The 19,088-nt window shown below is 32.8% G+C and overlaps 3 protein-coding genes across 5 annotated transcripts in view; 2 read left to right on the plus strand and 1 right to left on the minus strand.

Annotated features, from left to right (window-relative positions):
* Positions 1-3,968: 3,968 nt before the first annotated feature.
* Lsm11 (U6 snRNA-associated Sm-like protein LSm11) lies at positions 3,969-4,917 on the plus strand (the record flags this gene model as incomplete). The annotated part of the gene is made up of 1 exon (XM_036374802.2): positions 3,969-4,917. A coding segment is annotated over one exon (876 nt), but the record flags the coding sequence as incomplete, so codon positions are not given.
* On the minus strand, positions 4,897-6,528 carry nclb (no child left behind). The gene has a single exon (XM_014246812.3). The coding sequence runs from the start codon at positions 6,414-6,416 to the stop codon at positions 5,040-5,042; it is 1,377 nt and encodes a 458-aa protein (XP_014102287.2). The 5' UTR covers positions 6,417-6,528; the 3' UTR covers positions 4,897-5,039.
* A 1,013-nt stretch (positions 6,529-7,541) lies between these two features.
* Positions 7,542-19,088, plus strand: part of LOC106626842 (serine-rich adhesin for platelets) — a 139,799-nt gene continuing 128,252 nt past the window's right edge. The window contains exon 1 of one of the 3 annotated variants that reach the window (XM_014246699.3): positions 7,542-9,192. The gene's annotated coding sequence lies outside the window, so the exon portion shown is untranslated. Of the gene's footprint in view, positions 9,193-15,285; positions 15,728-19,088 lie in introns of those variants that run through there. The other 2 variants (XM_036374796.2, XM_036374797.2) reach the window with 2 other exon arrangements.

The following is a 19,088-nucleotide window of genomic DNA, read 5'->3' on the forward strand; positions in this document are numbered from 1 at the left end:
TGTGCATAAGTGCGTAAGCGCTTACTACACGCGTTTTTGCTGAGTCGCATCTTCGAAGGGTGCACTACGTAGGGTCTAATGGCACTCTCTCATCACTTGGAGAGAGAACAATTTTGTTTGTTAATTTTATTATGTGAGCGAGTCGTCAGATAGAGTGGCTTGACCAGTGACTATCCATCCATATGTTCGAAAGGGTTTCCGCCAAAGTAGAACAAGCCTTTTTCCTATACAGTTTTCAATTTATAGATGAATTTTAATTCTAAACACTGCAGAAAGTTGTGAAACACTTGCAATTACGCACAAAACTTACTGCTAGCCTTTATTCAGATCAAGTTCCAAAGCAATCGGTATGTCTTTCGAATTTTGGGCACGTCCCTAGTTTCCATAGCCGATCTACAGAAGGATTTTCGGAAAAAAATGTCTGGTGGTGAGGACGATTTTTCTTTTAAATATTATCGCAAATCGAAAAAGCAAAAAAAAAAATGTTATTAGTATAAATGAATATCGGTAATGATCGAGGGTCTAGTCAAAATTTTGATTTTTGTCCGAATGGTGGCTTCTAAAAAAAGTCAGAGTGGCTTCCTTGGATCATGACCTCACAAACATATCTAAAAAGGTCGAGTGAAAATTCACCGAAACTGCAAATAGCGCCTCGCGAAAACCGCGTTTAAAGTTTAAGAAGTCGATTACACTAAATAAAATTTTCTTTACACTCATATCTCCGAAACTATTTGCTCACTCAACTATTTGCTTTACTCAAATATATATAAAAATAATGTATAAGAAAAAAAAATTTAATACATTCTTTGAAATTCACAAGTGGATATAATCCCTAAAGTTTCCAATCTTTTTGGAAAATTATTTTTCTTTAATAATTCGAAATTTAAACGCGTATGGAGTGTAACTCAGCTAATTGTTAGCATAGACTCAAACCACTTAGAACTCACTCTTTGTGAGTTACTCAATTCAAAATATATGTATATACTTTCAGTAGTTTTACATAAAAAAATTATTATATTTAGTAATGATCTCGTTAAAAAAAATACCGAAATAGTTGATATTTGCCTGGTTTTACCGATGTGACCATTAGGGTGGGTCTTTTATAATTTTTCGATGCAGTTAAGCTTTTACGAGATATACATATATCGTCAAAAATCAATGAAAAATAAATAAATAAAAAATGAAAAAAAATAAGAAACTTTGTTTTTAGTGCAGTAAATTTCGTACGAAACTATGACTTTTCGATTTATAAAATTTTTTTCTTTAAGTAATAAGATTCATAGTAAAAAAATTTGCCTTGAAATAATCAAAGTTTAACCGCTAATATATTTGAAATGTTAGGTTTACTAAAAAATTAGTACTGGACTTTTTTGTAGAGCATTTTATTTCCTACAAAATCTATGAAACGAAATATTTTTTCAAGAAGTTCAAAGTTTAGAGTACCAAGCGAAAAAAAAACTTATTTTTTACCCACCTTAGTGATCATATATTTCTTGTAATAAATTTCTTGCAACGTTTGAAGTTATAACGACTTTTTTCAGTGCATTTGTATGAATTTACATACTAAGGTGCCCCTGTCAAAACAGTCGCTAAGCGTCTTTGTCCATACATACATATGTTTATATTGGGTTTATATGTCTGTTTTTATATAGGTAAGTGCATTAGCATATGTTGTCTATCGGTTAATCGATTAGCATAACTATGGCTTTGTTTTGTTGAATTTCACAAAATATGACAAAAGTCGCAGACTAAAATTAGGGAGAGATGAGTAATTAGTTCAAACATATTTATGTATGTAAATATTTTTATATACACGCAAATTTATATATACATATGTATATATTAATATTTTCATATACGCACATATCTGTATGACACTGCTTGAGGTCAAAGTTCGTTCTATATTATCTGTAGATTTGCAGCGCTCGAGCACTTACATATTTATACGTTGCTAACGAATGCACACATACAAAAATATGTAGTTATACATATATAAATATAAATATATTTAAAATTGTTCAACGTTAATGAATGTGGAATTATTTTACGTTTAAATTTATTTTTGCAAAGAATTTTCGTTGCCGTATTTGTTCTTTGTGCAAGCATGGCATTATGGGCGTCAGCAACAATCTTCTTTCAATAAAACTGAAGCTGTCAAAAAGTTTTCAAATCATAAATTCTAAACTGAATGGCTATGATCATGTAAAATTTTGCTACTTTTAATGAGCGAAACTCACACTTTGAACAAATTACCTTTAAGCACAGTTGTTGCAAGCGTTTGACAATTTTTTATCAACTCTTTTATTATTTTACTTTCTATCGCTAGATCTATTTTCAGCCCAATGTTATTTCTAAATCTATAAATTTAAATTACTGTTTACTTAGTTGTAAAGATGATGCATTTTTTTTCTAAAAATCAAATTGCTAGAACATACATACATATGTAGGTATGTACATAAGTATATTGTGATACTAATTACGGTGTTTAATGTCGATTGATGTGCTTCCTGTCATTAGTAAGTGTTAATTCGCAAGTGTGAAAATATCACGTTAAAAAATTACATGTAAACTGTCAAAAAATAATAAAAAAGTTAAAACTATGTGATGGTCTAACAAGTACTAACATCTGACCTAAAGCCTGTCGGCGAAAAAGCGTCCGGTCGGCTGTAGCATGGAAAACAAGATTTGACGTTTGATATTGGAGTCTGTTGATATGAGCCTAAAAGCGTTCTTCCCGATTTCAACAGTAAAAAGGCAGAATTTTCAGATTTTTGAGCTCTACATATGTATCTAAAATTTCCTATAATTAGTTTAATTTAGTCTTCACTAAAATGCAACAACAGTACACAGTATGTGGGACCCGCTTTTCATGTCAGAAGATTCCTCGTAGCATTAATCTTTAATCATAATATATTGTGCATTTGAGTAATGAAAGCAGTCTGCTATTTCAAAATCAAATACAAGTATGATAAAAAAAATAGGTATGGAAGATATGATCACTGACGTGTTCTTAATAATTTATTTAATGAGAGATTCTGTTATTTACATTTATCTACGATAACGTCATCCAGTTCATCTTGCCGGTAAGAAAACATTATAAACATGTGTGTGTTTTGCACAAAGCACGCAAGTTAGTAAGCTATCTACCACTAAACTGAATTTCTCATAAACATTTGCCTTTGTTAACATAAAAAAATATTTAGGGTATGAAATTAAAAACATTTATTTTTGCTAACCCAGTTTTGTTGTTATGATATATTAAAAAAATAAATTAATTATAAAAAAAATGGTTATATAAACTTTATAAATTAATAAACTAGTTCAAATATTTTTATAAAAAAAATGTATAAATAAATTTTTAAATTATCCCTAGATTGCTTTCAATTTCTTTATTTGTTTTAATTCCAAATAAAATTATAATTAAAAAATTTTACTTTGCAGAATAGGTGTCATACGTTATGCAGGTTATGCTGTTCGAGCACAATCGTTTTTTCAATAACAAATTTGAAATCTACAATATAAGAGCAGTTATTTTCAAAAAATCGTTAAAATGTTTATATTATTTTATATATATTATTTTCTTCTAATAATTTTTAATTACAATGCAGTAAAGATTTTTTCCTATACTGTGATAATGCTATCCATATTTTGTTTATTAAAATTTATTTTCCCCTCTTTGCTTTTTAGGTTATTTGTTTTTTTTAAATTTATTTTTATCAAAAAATAAACAATTTTTTTCTCTTTTAACCATTTTTCGTTTTTCAAATAGTTTATTTTAATAATTTTCCGTTACATTTAAAATATATCAAGCAATTTCTAATAACGCAAACTTGGCAGCACATGCTCTAATTTTTAAACAGTGGCAAGGCAAGATCAGCTGTGTTTTTGTTTATTGCCGGCATATCGCAAAATATACAAAAATTGTATATTTATATTACAAAGTGCAGCGCTTGCCATCATTTAACTAAGAAATTGTTGAAAACAAGAAAGTCAAAATTAGCGAGGCGAAGGATAATACCACACAGGATGAGGAGAAAACGGCGGAAGAAGTACAAAGCATTGCCAAACCAGATGACTCCGCAAGCTCTGGAGATAGCGAGCTGGACATAACCAGCGAAAGATTTGATCCATTACGCGCGCTATATGCGCCGGAATACCGCATTAGTGAGAAACAGCCGAAAGTCATATATCAAAACCTTGCAGCTTTCGAAAGTGCATTTAAACGTTTTGGCATTATGAATCTGAATAAGCGTAATAATACAGTAGTGAATATAAACTTACAAAAAAAGGATGATAGTGCGATGAGTGTTAAACCTGGTAGCTCAAAAGAGCGCCATGTCTTAGCTGAGGAGACACAGCAACGCCGTTTCCAGCCGCATCAAATGCCTGTAAAGGGAAGTGGACGTAAGCAGAAGGATACACACAATATTTTAACATATATTGATGGCGTTACCGGGCCAATGCTAACATTAAGAGAGTCCATGAAAGAACAGCGACGTATACGTGTTATGGTGCGACGCGAACATGGTATTCGTGGCACTTTAGAGGGTGCACTAGTCTGTTTTGATAAATTTTGGAACTTATGGCTACGCGATGTGTATGAAGTTTCTCAGCGTCGTAAATTTGGATATAGTGAAAATAAAATGTGTGGTGAACCACAGGATTGTACATGGAGATTAAAGGAGCTTGGCATTGAATTGCCAAAGCAAGAGGTGAAGAGTATAAATAGAAAAAATGTGGAAATCCGAAGACATCTGCAACAACTATTTGTGCGTGGCGAACAAGTCGCGCTTGTAGTATTACTGCCAACCAACAAAAGTACCGTTCTTCAAATGGAGACGTGAAAATTAATTAAGCAGATACAAATATGTATAAAAAAAAAACAAGGCTAAGCTATACTCGTTTATAAACTTTATATTTATACAAGTCAAATTAACACAACTTTTACTTTCAAATAAAAATTGTATTCTTTCCAAGTCTCATAAATACATATATAATTATGATTTTTTTATAACTAAATAATATGTCGATAGCGTGGTTTATTGCAGTACTTCAGGAATCTTGAAAACTTTTCTCACAACTTCGAAGTTCTTTATATTGTAAATGCGACAGCGCGGTGGCTTTTCACCGCCAAGCGCCAACGTAAACGGATCTTCGGGACTTTGCTTCATACATTGCAGGCGACCCATTTGAAAATCATGGGAGTACACTTCTTTAATAGCACCAGCGTTAAAATCCCACACTTTCAACATACCATCCGTTGATGTAGAAGTCAACAAATTCGCCACACTCTTATTGAAGCACACACCAGAAATTTCTTCTTCATGCCCTTTAATTGACCACAGTAGTTGATCAGGTTGTCTTCTGTCAGCATAATGTAGACTGCCGTCATTGGTACCAATAACAAAATTGTTAGTATCCGTTGGATTCCACAACACTTTTTCAACCTCACCGGGTATTTTCCATTTAACATAATCACTGTCTACTGTATCAGCATTTCGGCAATCGAATAAGCGCACTATACCATCGGCACTACCAGCCAGAATACTTTGTGCATCATCTGGATGAAACTCCAAGGATTGGACTTTTTCTTCAAATGCTGTTATTGTAGTGTGCGGTTGTCCTTCGTCTAAATCCCATAATATAACTGTCTGATCTACAGAAGCACTGGCGAGTATATGCTCATAATTACGATTCCACGAAAGATCCAAAACTGCGTCGGTGTGTCCATAGGGATCTTTGTGCTTCTTGCGACTACCTTTTGAACCCAATTTAAATGTAGGCTCCATTGAATCTTGTATATCTAAATCCCAAATGGTGATCACTGGGTCCATACAACCAATAGCGCACATATTGCCAGGTGTGTCACTACCAGGATCATGATTCAACCACTCTATGCATAGTGGAAAGCTAGGAAGTATGAAATCGTGATGTGTATATAAAGATTCTTCCTCTTCATTAAACACCCACACCTCCATGGATGCTGCATCGTCCTGCACATGACCAACTAATATTAAATTGTCAGTGGGTTTTATGATTTCATCTTCTGCTTCGGAATCATTATCTTCATCGGGCAACTGCTCATTGGCATCAACTACAGAAGCAATATCAGCTGTTTTTGAAGCAACTTCTTTGTCATAATTATCGAAACCAAATTCATCGTCCGGATTTCTATTAGAAGCGCCAGCCGCTGCTTCCTCATCTATTTCCATATCGTCCTCGTTGTCAATATCTTCATCATCGTCGTCATCCTCACCATCTTCTGCGAGCGTACTCTTTGTGTCTTCAATGATACGCGCCAGTTCCGACTGTGTAAGCACAATTTTTTCTGGTCGTTCCTTAGCGACGCCGCGTGGTACAAAGCAAAGTGCGGGCACAAAATCAATGCTAGCCTCTTGAGGTCCGTCCTCCTCCATTTTTAGCGAATATTTAATAACTTTAGCGTAAAATTAAAAAAAATAAGTAATTAACGATGGAGATAGCAATTGGATGGAAAAGTAAACACGTGGTTGTCAAAATTGTAAATGACAATTGCTGTGAGGGTTTGTGTCTGTGCTTGGAGTTCTCTTCGGAGTGCTTAGTGGTATTCACTATATAGAGCAAATAAGTGAATTTTGTTTTTGTGTACATTATTTCTAAATAAGATATATCAAAGAAAAACAAAATATTAACGGTTTGTATATTAGTTATTAATTAAAAAAGACATTTAAGGAATTATTATTAATTTGATAAGCGCCAAAAGGTTAAAGAAACTTATATTTTGCTACATTTGAAGAAGACTTTACGTACGAATCGGGCTGGTATAATTAGGGGTTTTGTTTCTTAATACTTTCTATGAATTTAAAGTAGAATTTTATAAGGTCAAAACCGTTGTTTTTGTTGTTGTTGCGGCGGGAGTCTGCCTTCTACATTTTATAATTTAATATATTATATAATTTTGTTCTGCAAATCGGTCGGAATTGGAAATTATAACAAAACATTGCTAGTCATGTGCATGTAGCCAGAAACGTCGAAACCAGACAACAGCTTTGACAGATGAATAATTATATTCATCATATCGTATATTATTATAAACAAGGTAAATTTTTTGTTACTCGTATATAAAATATAAAAAGAAATAATTACAATTTAATAAAACGTTAAAAGCTACAAGTTTGACTAGTCTGGCAACACCGCCCTTTTGTTATATTTTGATTTGTCTCCTTTCGATTCTCACTCAATACTCTTGCACTCAATTTTGTTTTTATGGCTTCTCTTTAACATATAAATAAAGGGAGCGGCGTTTGCACATTGTTGTTGTTGGTACACACTTTTAATGTAACAGCCCCAAGCATCATCCGCATTTGTTGTTCTTACTACTTACAAACCCACGGCTGGCGTTTTTAACTTCTTTGCATTTTTTGTTATTGTATTTATTACTGCTTTGGTTTTACTTTGCATTTGCTCATTTGTATTTGTTATTGTTGGAGCAGCAGCTGCTTTGCTAGCACCAGCAGGCACCAGCACCAGCACCGATGAGTAGTCAAGTTGGCTTTGTAGGAAATCGAGTTAAGTTCGAATGATGCGAGTGATTGGAACGGTTGTGTCAGCGGTTTAGCACGGATTCTCGTCGTCTTATTGCGTCCAGTGAATAGCGTGTTACAGAAGCGTGTGGCTAATTGGAAACGTGAAAAAGTAGTGCCGCAATTTGTGTGTTATTATTAATATGAAATTATTTAAATACGGGAAAAATAATTGCGAAACGGTTGAAGTGCCGAAGGGAGGCTGTGTCGCGTATAACTCAATATAGGGCAGCCAAAAGAAGGAAACAGAACAACAGTGCTTGCCAGGAAGCAAACGTGTTTGTTGTGTTATCTGTGTAAATAATTAAAATTCTTTTGGAATTGCCACTTGTATAGTGTTGAATTATTGTTTTTTTTTGTGTGTGTGTTTGTTTGCGTTACTTGTGTGCGAATTGTATCATCGCCGTGTTTGCTGACATTCGCTCAACGCTCAACATTTCACAGCTGTTTTGCATTTAATAATAATTACAATGTGGTTTGCATTTGAATTGTGCAAGTGAAGTGACTATAAAAATATGAAAATAATTTGAAAGTGTTGCAAAAAAGCAAATGTATGTATGTGGAAGCATATAGACAACAACAATTACAAACCAATCACGCCAAGCGTATCAGCAACAAATAAATTGATGATGAATAATCACAAAAGCCAAATAAGTTAATAAGAAATAATATATACAATAAATAAATAAAAATAAAAACATACGAAGCGTATACGAATGCGCAGGAGCAACGTAATAGGAAACCGGTTTACTAAGAACAACAGTGCTTAACATTAGCAACAGCAAAGAATATAATAAATTGTAAATAAATAAAATCAAAGATAATACGCTAAGTCGAACGAAGCATCCGAGGCACAGTGACCAATGCGCGATTGAGGAAGTATAAACGCAAAAGCCGAACGACAAAAGCCAAAAAGGGTAACCAAAACGTCTGCTCTGCAAACTAGTAAATAAAGGTACCTACCAACATACATATGTATGCACATAAGCAGTAAGCTAAAAGCAAAAAGTTCGCATCCGTTGCACTCTATCCACACGGCTCAAACAACTACTCGATAATTCAGTTGTGGCTTACTATAAGTGCTTTTGTTTTATTGGTGTCTTGTGGTGATTATCCCGCTGTCTGCTTTGGTTACACATTCGACGTAGCCTCAAGATTTCCGGGTCTTCACTGCGTGTGCCGCTTGCAACTGCGCTGTTATGCCGTGCTGTTCCCCAATATTTTTTCAGTGCTCATTTTGTTAAGATCATTTTGTTGTAGTGGACGCAGCCACCACTATTCATAAACGTTCTCCCGCTGCTGCAACTTATTTTCCTACACTTAATTACGTTTAGCGTTTGTATACTGTGCGAGCGTGTTTCGCGTGTGTGTAGTAACCGGTCAGTTGGAGCCGCAGGGCTAAAAGCTATAGCTGCAAAAACAACAACAAAATTAAGCATAATAACAACTACAAGAAGTACTGCAAGCGTTCGGCGAATATAGAATGGCAAGATTTTTGTGTAGAAGGCAGTGACCTCTCTCAAGTGAAGGAGATAAGCGCGATTGAAAATACACACACATACATACGAATACATATCTACACATATAGTCAAAATTTTGGCTAGTTTCGTGAAAGACAACTGTGTAATCGGTGAGTTATGCATTCAGTTTTCATTAAGCTCCCAACAATGTTCCACTGATCTCAATCGCTAATGATCGCCCGTACATAAATTAATGGCAACGTGTTGTTTAAATATTGATGAGTTTTGTTTAGGAAATGCTAGTTGGTTTCTTCGATCTTTTCAGCTTCATCTCTAATGGGTTTTTGCTCTATTTACCAAATAGCAATGTGTTGCCTGCACGCAAAGTTTGAGCGGCACAAACATTTAATGCGCAAACCTTAATGTTAATTTTACAAATTTTGACATCAAATATTATTTCGCACTTTAATGAAGAATCAAATTTTTTTTTGGTGGGTGAACTAAAGTTGAGCAGAAGGCTCAGTGATGATCTGATTAACTTTGACCCGGACTGACAAAAACAACATTTTCACGTATTTTAATACAATTCTTTATTATCGCCTTTGTGATATAGATAGATATTTGTAAAATGAAAAATGCTTATTTCACACAATACATTTTTTAATACTACTTTTGGCGACGAAGGTCAATGAACACATCCTGAAGGATATTTAACATATATTTCTAAAATATCTAGCCAATACAAACATGTCAAAGCTTAATCCAATTTTCTATACACTTGTTATAAGCCTCGGTTGGTCTAGACGATAAATGTAAGCTCATTAGCTATGTTATCAAGCATCTCTTTTTTGCGACGCCGCCTGCACATGACGTCATTTTTGCAAATAATTGAGGTCTTTTGGTACGAGTCTAGCATGGACACGCTTCATACCCAAAACAATAACCAAAATGTGTTGAGTCGATCCATTAGAGATGTTGAGATCCTCTGCTATCTCTCTAATACTAACACGACGATTTTCAAGCACTGTTTTCTTAATCTTTTTGATGTTATCGTCCTTAACAGAGGTCGATAGACGACTCACAAGTGTTCTTTTATAGGTTTTACTTATCTATAAAAAAATTTATCGATTCGGTTTGCGCGCGCAGTTTAAATGGATCCGTCCGAGTCAAATTTGATTTTGAATTATTAAATTTTAGAGCGTTTGGAGTCTAAGAGAGGAACCAAAATAATATCTAAATAAGAGCGACAGGCTTAAGTGACCCCGAAAACTGCAGATTCTTAATAAAGATAAAACATAATGAGAGCTTACATATTAAAAGCTTAAAAACTCACAAGCTTGAGAAAAAATTATTTCGAATTAAAAAGACATCACTAAGAATAATATTAACATTAAGATATGTCCGAGATCATTTCTACGCTTAGCAAGGAGAATACATAGACCTAACTGTGACAGATATAGGTGTATGCATTAATTCGTGCGGTTTTTTACGAAAATTAAGACTTTATTGTGAAAAAATTGTTATACATTTAATGTTCAAAGTATTGCCCATCGGAAGCTATGATGTTTGCCCATCTTTCGGGCAGTTTGTGGATCCCATTCGAAAAGAACTTCTCCGGCTTGGAGGTCAAGAAAGAATCAATCCAATTTCTGATACCCTGTTCTGAAGAGAAGCGTACTCCGGTGAGGGCATTCTGCATTGATCTGAACAAGTGGTAATCGGAAGGTGCTATGTCTGGGCTATAAGGCGGGTGAGGTAGAACTTCCCACCTACAGTTTTCCAAATAGTTTTTAACTGGCCTTGCAACATGTGGCCGAGCGTTGTCATGATGAAAAATTATTGATTCGTGTCTGGTCGCATATTCTGGTCGTTTTTCCGCGATGGCCTTTTTCAAACGAATCAATTGTTTTCGGTAGAGGTCCCCATTGATCGTCTGACCCGATTTCAATAGCTCATAATAGAGCACACCCTTGTGGTCTCACCAAATACATAGCATAACCTTAGCAGCATGGATATTCGGCTTTGCCGTGGATGTTGATGGTTGGCCGGGCTTCACATACGATTTCTTGCGCTTTGGGTTATAATAATGAATCCATTTTTCATCGCCAGTGACAATCCGATGCAAAAACGACTTCTTTTGGTGGCGTTGAAGCAACATTTCCGACATGCAGAATCGACGTTCGACGTCTCTTGGCTTTAATTCATAAAGCACCCAATTTCCAAGCTTCTGGATGAATCCTAATGATTTTAATCGTCTGGAAACGGTTGCTTGATCAACTCCTAATACTTTTGCAAGTTCTTCTTGCGTCTGGCATGCATCTGCGTCGAGCAATGTCTCCAATTCTTCGTCTTGAAGTTTGTTTGGCTGTCCGGGTCGTTCTCCGCCGTGTAAGTCGAAATTGCCACTTTTAAACCGTGCAAACCACTTTTGGCACGTTCGTTCGGCTAAAGCATGGTCACCATAAACGTCCAGTAAAATACGATGGCTTTCGGCAGCACTTTTCTTCATGTTAAAATAATGAAGAAGAACTCCCCGCAAAAACACTTTATCTGGTACAAATTTCGACATTTTTAAATGAATGAAACAAATTGTTGTTCATGCTCAAACAATTTATATCTACTGAAAACGACGCGAAATGGCAGTACCTTTGAAATGAATAGAGCCACAGATGAATACGACGCGAAATAATACTAGTAGAGCCCTCTCTTAGAAAACCGCACGAATTAATGCATACACCATAATTTAGGAATACGACTTTACCTAATCTAAAAATCGACTCTAATTTCAATCCAGACACTAAAAAATACATAAATATATATATGAAAGATATAGTTATTCCTAAAATTACTCAAAAATCGCATTTGCAATTTCAACCCTCTCTGCTGGTGTTTCAAAGAAGAATTCTACAAATCATCACTGCAAAGAATAGTGTCCAAGTAGAATGTAACCTCAGCAGACGACAAGAAAATGCCTTTATGCATTGTTTTTTACATTAATTGGTGTGTTTGTAAATATATTTGTGTTTTGTCTGCGATTGCATTGTGCGCAGAAAGAAGTACGGCAATGTACGACTCATTCTATGCATAAGCAGCTGGAGGTCAATACTTTCGATACATTTCAAGCGGGGATGTGAACCTAGTACTCTTAGAACAAGTGTGCAAACATACATATTTACAAATATACATACAAAAATTTTGTGCGGCAAGTGCTTCGCCATGCAGTGTAGTGTTCTTTTGGCAGCCGCAATCGCAGGCGTATGCAAAATGTACTTAAAAGTGCATACAGGTTCATTTCCTGCTCTGCATGCCTTGTATTTAAGAATGCTATCATTTTATACCCTGAATAGGGTATATTAAGTTTGCCACGAAGTTTTTAACACTCAGACGGAAACGTCGAAGACCCTAGAAAGTATATAGACCACATAAACTATATATCATATAAATGATCAGCGTGAAGAGCTGCGGCGGTTTAGCCTTGTCCGTCTGCCTGTTTGCAAATTAGTCCCTCAGTTTTACGAAACCGATCTGAAATTTTGCACACGTTCTTTTCTCCCCAAAAAGTTGCTCATTTGTCGGAATCGCCGACATCGGATCGCTATAGCATATAGCTGCCATACAAACTGAACGATTAAAATTAAATCCTTATATGGAAAACTTTTTTATTTGACAAGATATCTTGACGAAATTTAGCAACGCTGTCTATGGCAACGCTGCAATCTATATATTATTCGAATCGGACCACTATATCGTGTAGCTACCATACAAACTGTACGATTAGAATCAAATCTTTGTATGGAAAACCTTTTTATATGACACATATCTTCACGAAATTTGACTTAGATTATTACCCAATTCAACGCTGCAATCTCCGAATATATTATTCATATCGGATTACTATAGCCTGCAGTTGCCATATAAACTGACCGATCAAAGTCAAGATAAAGATCCCTTTATACCCTTTTATGCTTTAAGAAATGCACCTGTGAAGGGTATTATGGTTTCGGTGCACGCGAAGTTAACATTTTGTCTTGTTTCTCTTAATATGGTGTGAGTAATACAAGATAGGTTATTTTTTTTCTTTTTGTCGCTTAACATTTTCTTGCGTCTAATTTTTTTTCCAATTTTTTCATTTCATTACTTATTTATTTTTACTTTCTTTACTTGTATTTTCTTTTTCTTTTTTAGTGTTTATCATTTTTTTATATGTAGATTTTTTTTCGTTTATCGTATCTAGTTTTGCATAGCGTCTTATGCACATTTTGCACACGCTTAGCGTTAGTTGACTTGCATTTCTTATTTAAAGCACGCTGCTTGGTAACTTCAACTGCAACTACATACATATATACATACATACATAAATACTTAGTTAGTTACATACTTTGTTTTCATATATTTATTTATTAACTACACTTTTTTTTCTAACTGGTGCGCTTGCAACAGTAACTACTTGTATTGTTGTTGCTGCTGCCTTTTTTCAATCGCTGCTACAATTGTTATTCTTGTTGTTGCTGCCTGCCATACTTGTTTTGTTTACCTTTTCGACTTGCTGGTTGGTACTCTGGTACTTTGCTCGTTTGGTCTGTCATTTAAACCTAAACTGGTTTAGCTGGTTGACACTGCCTCGAGATCGGCTTGAATATACATATGTATATGTGTGTATATGCAATTATGTTAGCATTGACTTATTTTCGTAAGTATGCATGTCAATATGTGTGTACGTTTTGATATTAAAGCATTTTCTTTGTAAAAACGAGTTTAGTTAGTCTTGCTTTGGTTAAACAATATTTCCTATTTGATTTGCTTTGTTCTAACTCCTTTGGTGTAGGCATGAATTTCAAATGTGGGACTGAAAGCAATTTAAAACATTAAGGAAGATAAAAAATGTGTTTAATTTATGTTGCTTATAAAAACCACAATTCTAAGACAAAGAAATAAATTCAAGAAACAATTTTTAAATACATTTTTTTATTTATTAAATAAAATTTAAAAATCGATTTAATTTTTTTTGTGCTTATAGAAAGAAAACTAAAGTTTGTTAGAAAAACATAAATACATTTTGTAATAAGTTTTGTATTAAATTTTTAATAAGTAAATATTTCAAATTTTCCAAAAAAAAATAATGAAATAATTTATTTATCATTCCTAAATTGCACAAAACAAAACTATTATAAAATAATGTTTTTTTTTATTTAATTTTTTTTAAGTATTGGTCTTTTGTTATAATAAATTGCTATTTTTCTAATTGTAATTAAAAAAATTTGGTAAACCTTCTAATTTTTACTAAATAATATTATTTAAAAATTAAAAATAATTTGTTGCTCTTAATTTTTGTTAAAAAGGTATTAGTTGAAGCTTAAAAATCGGTTTCAATTAGTGTTTGCTTATTGAAATAATTACATAATTTTTTAGAAGAAAAATAGTTAATAATTTTTTTTTGTTATAAATAATGTTTTTATAATAAATCATTTTTTATTTATTATTTTATTTTTATTTACAATTTTTCAATTTTTTGCTTTTTTTTAATAAAAAAATAATTACTAACTTACTATTTACAAAAAACTTTTTAAATAATTTTTTATTATTTTACTGTCCAAAAGTAATAAAAAATAAATAAAATATACAGATATACATACATATGTACATTATTATTGGAGAAAAAAGTTTTAATTTATGTTTTCCAAAGAGAATATGTTAAATTTATATATTTTTTTCATAAAACATTTTCAAAGAAGAGAAACAATTAATAAATTTTTATAATAAATAATTTTTTTAATTTTAATAAATTAAATATATATTATTATTGAAGAAAAAAATTTTAATTTACTATTTACTAAAAGTTTTTAAATAATTATTTTAATTTTGCTATTTTATGATATATTTCTATGATTTCAGTTATTATTTTATTTTGTTTCATTTTTATTTTACTTAATTATTTTAATTATATTTTTGGAATATTTTTATTTTTCTGTAATATTATTATTAACAAGTTTTTTGTTTCAATTGTGTTTTTTTATTTAATGCTAACAACTTCAAATAACATTGCATAAATGTATTTCAAACCACTCTGGCTTCTTTTTGCGCGCTGGCAATGCCGTTATCATTCATATTTAAATTTGAATTATTTGCTTTGTGTAATTAGAGAATTGTTTGCAACAAAAGTATACAAATTTTTTGTTGAAAGATTTCATTGTATTTTTTTAAAACTGTTTAGTTATTTGAATTTGTTAAATTTTTGTACTTACGCAAAATTTGAAAACCGTAATAGTGCAATTTCCGCTATTTTGTTTTTAGTACATATATTTTTCTTTGACCAAAACATTTTTTTGAAACTTCGTGCACGCGCATTTCGCTTTGTTTTGCACATAAAAGTCTCGTGTGTTAAGTTAACGGTTTAATAACTTTTGCTCTTTGTTGCGGCGAGTGCATGAATTGTAAATTTGAAGTTTTTCGCGAACCTATGGTGAATCTGTGATATTTAATGAGAGATATGTGAGGCGAGCGTGTTGTTGCTGTCTTCGTTTCTATGCTGGAAACCTTTTGTTTGCTGTTACGGCCTCAATCTGAATTTTTATAGCAGCGGCAAACTCGTCTTCGCTACTTTCGTAAGATTTTGGTGTAACCGTTATATTTAATCTCATTTTGTAACGGCTAAGTAAGCATTTGCAATCATATGTTATTAAGATTATTCTTCCAGAATTTCGCTTGGTAAGTTTTGATTAGAGTTTAAGCAAGATTTACCGCTTTTTGTTTCTATAATTAATTACGATTGTTTACTTGTTTATAGAACATATTTTATGTTTGGGAACAACATTTTTTGGTGTCAATTACTCTTAAAGAGTCTGGAATCTGCGCAGATTTTTAAATCTTTATCGATTTATTTTCGAAAACTACAGCTTAGAACGGCTCTCCATAAAATTTTTTCACGATAAAAAAAGTCGCGAGGCGCCTGATTGGTACGACTTATATGCTGTTGTGCGGGGAGTGGGTGCTTAAAATTCACAACGCTGCATTTAAGCTTCTTTCGGTTATATTAGCTTTCTATGAAATATGTCAGTCCTTGAAACTGTCTTAACATAAATAATTTTAAAAATTTACCAACCTCTGGAACCTGCCGGAAATGTACTTCCTTAATACAAATTGACCTACTTTAATAAGCGCTATTTACATATATGTACACATATTATTTTAATTACATATTATTTTCATTATTGTTTTACCATCGCTTTACCTTCAGTGTTCTTTAATATTTCCATTTTTTCATGAGTACTTATTTATTTTTGCTGTCTCTTCTTTACCCAAGCAATTTACCCCAAAATATGTTGGAAAAAATGTCGACAATTACTAAAGAGTGTCATATTTCTACGCTCGATTATTTGAAGAGGTGAATTTACATTTTCTTAAGAGCCTTTTTCGTGTCCGTGCGCCCAAACACAATGCTTGTTTTTATAGGGGCTCACTATCGCCTGCTTGAGCCTCAAGTGCAATATAAACAGGTTCAAATACATTTTTAATGCATTTTCATTGCTTTATTATTTTATTTTTAAACATTCTAGGGGGTAAATGTGTAGGAAACACGTTTCTACAAACATATCTTGGTATTTAGGCATATTCGTATGTACTTCCAGCAAATGTTTGAGAGATTTAAATTTATGTGGCAATACAAGTTTGGTATTTTTTGACGATGAAAGTGCATATATACATACATATATATTCCTATAATAATATATACCATATACCATATAAAAGTTTTCCATACCAGAAATTGATTATGATATGTAAGTATGTCTGGCAGCTATATGCTATAGTGATCCGATCTAAACAATTTATGCAGAGTTTTTAGTTTTGCCTTAGATATTAATCAGTGCAAAATTTCGTGAAGATATCTTGTAAATTAAAAAAAATGTCCATACAAGTATTAGACTCCGATCGTTCAATTTGTATGACAGCTATATGCTATAGTGGTCCGATATTGGCGCTTCCGACAAATGCGGAACTTCTTGCGAAGAAAAGTTCGTGTGCAAAATTTCAGATCGTTATCGCAAAAACTTAGGTACGTCTTCCCGTATATACAGACAGACGGTGAACATTTATATATGTACATATATATTTTATAAGGTTTCCGACGTTTCCTTTTGTCTGCTATTAAGTTCGTAGCAAACTTAACATACTTCATTCAGGGTATAATGACCAGCGTGCGCACACACGCATACAACAAACTTACTCGTTTTTAGAGCGTGTAATGTTGTTGTTGTAGCTGCTATAAAACTTATTCTAATCCAGCATAGTAGATTACTTTCGACTGCATTCACAATACTTGCCATACAATACACACACACTTATATACACATATATATATACATCATACATACTTATGTATATAAAGATTAGTCAACGTTGAGCGCAGAATAAATATTTCCTTGCTTTGGCTGTTCAACTCATTTATTTTAAACCTCTAACTACGCGCAGCGTGAATGATTATGCGCCACAGCTGCCAGTTCATCAAACGTGCTTTATTGCCTTACAGTTTACATACATACATATGTATGTATGTGTGTGGCAGCTATGTGGCGTTTGTAGGTGCGCATCCCACTCACTCAACGTCAAAACCGCTCACTTCATTTTACAGTATTGTAATTCCATTAATTTCACGTTAAATTACTGCCGATTTATGGCTGCTGCCGTTTACTACTAAGTGCTTGGCTTTTCGTATAATCACTGTTGGTGATTTTGCAATAATTCGCCCACAGCAATTGGGCTACAACGCTTTGAGTGCCAGAGGGCTGTTGTATATTTACAAGGCTGGTTAATGCCCTGTAGGAAATTTTATGATGTAATACTTAGGCAAATTTTTCTTACTAATCTTTGCTGAGGCGTTTGATATGCAATATTCTTATGAAGAAATATAGATTGCCAGATTTCGTTGAAATTAAATTAAAAATACCGTTATATTTGTCATTTGTTATCAAAAAATATTTTCGAAAAGTTGAGTTTTTGATTTTGGTTGAGTAGTTTATAAGATATCAGTATACGCGTAAAAATGAGCGTTGCCACACTTTTTTTTAATTTTAATTTTGTATTTCTTGTGATGCTGCTACATAGCAACACAAAACAATTTTTTTCTGATTATTTTGGAAGTATACATACGAACATATTTTTTGAATTTATAAAATACCGCTATATAAGAAATGGTTGTGATTTTCTGTCGATTACCTCCATTTCTCATAAGGAGAAGCTGCTGCGGTGATTTCGACATTCTTCGTGTATGAAATCTAAAAAAAACTTCTTTGCTAGAAGATATTGTCTATACAATTATCAACGGACGAAAAAAAATCAATAATTGACAAATCGCCGTCGTTTTAGCAAGAAAGTTGAATTTTACTCAAAAGTTTGGTCGTTTTTGGCGTGCGAAAGTTTTATTTTTGACAATTTCAAAAAACTGGTAGCTTATGGCAAACTATATACAGAACAAGATGCAGAAATTTTGATTGTGATCGGATTATTTGTCTCGGAGCAAATTGTCGCTGCAGCAAATTCGAAAAATGCTGTTTCGAGAAAAACGCAATTAAAGATAACTGATATGCCTGCGTGAACTGAGTGACTAAACTTTAGAAGCCTTTAACTCAAAAACTAGTTGAGACAACGATTTAAAAATTGAGTATATAATTTTTAAAAGAATCTATTTTTATAGAAATATGCAAAAAATAATAAATACATTTTTTCAAAATTTTACTTTGCTCATTTAGGGACACATAAATATATTTTTACTATTTATATTAAAATTAAATTTTACAAAAAAGAAAACAAAAAACAAATTAAATAAAATTTCTACAAAAAAACGTAATCTTATTTTTTGATGATATTATTTTTTACATAATAAAATAATATAAATTAAGATTTAAAAAAAAATCTAAAACTTCATTTTATATTAAAAATTTCTACTGGGTCGGCAATATCGCGAAGCTAAGCACACTCTAATGCCTTTCATATGCCCAACTAACGCGTACAAATGTGCGCCGACTTTTCTAATTATTATTGCTATGATTATTATTATTGTTATATTTTTAAT

This window comes from Bactrocera oleae, chromosome 4, assembly GCF_042242935.1.
Source record: "Bactrocera oleae isolate idBacOlea1 chromosome 4, idBacOlea1, whole genome shotgun sequence".
NCBI lineage: Eukaryota > Metazoa > Arthropoda > Insecta > Diptera > Tephritidae > Bactrocera > Bactrocera oleae.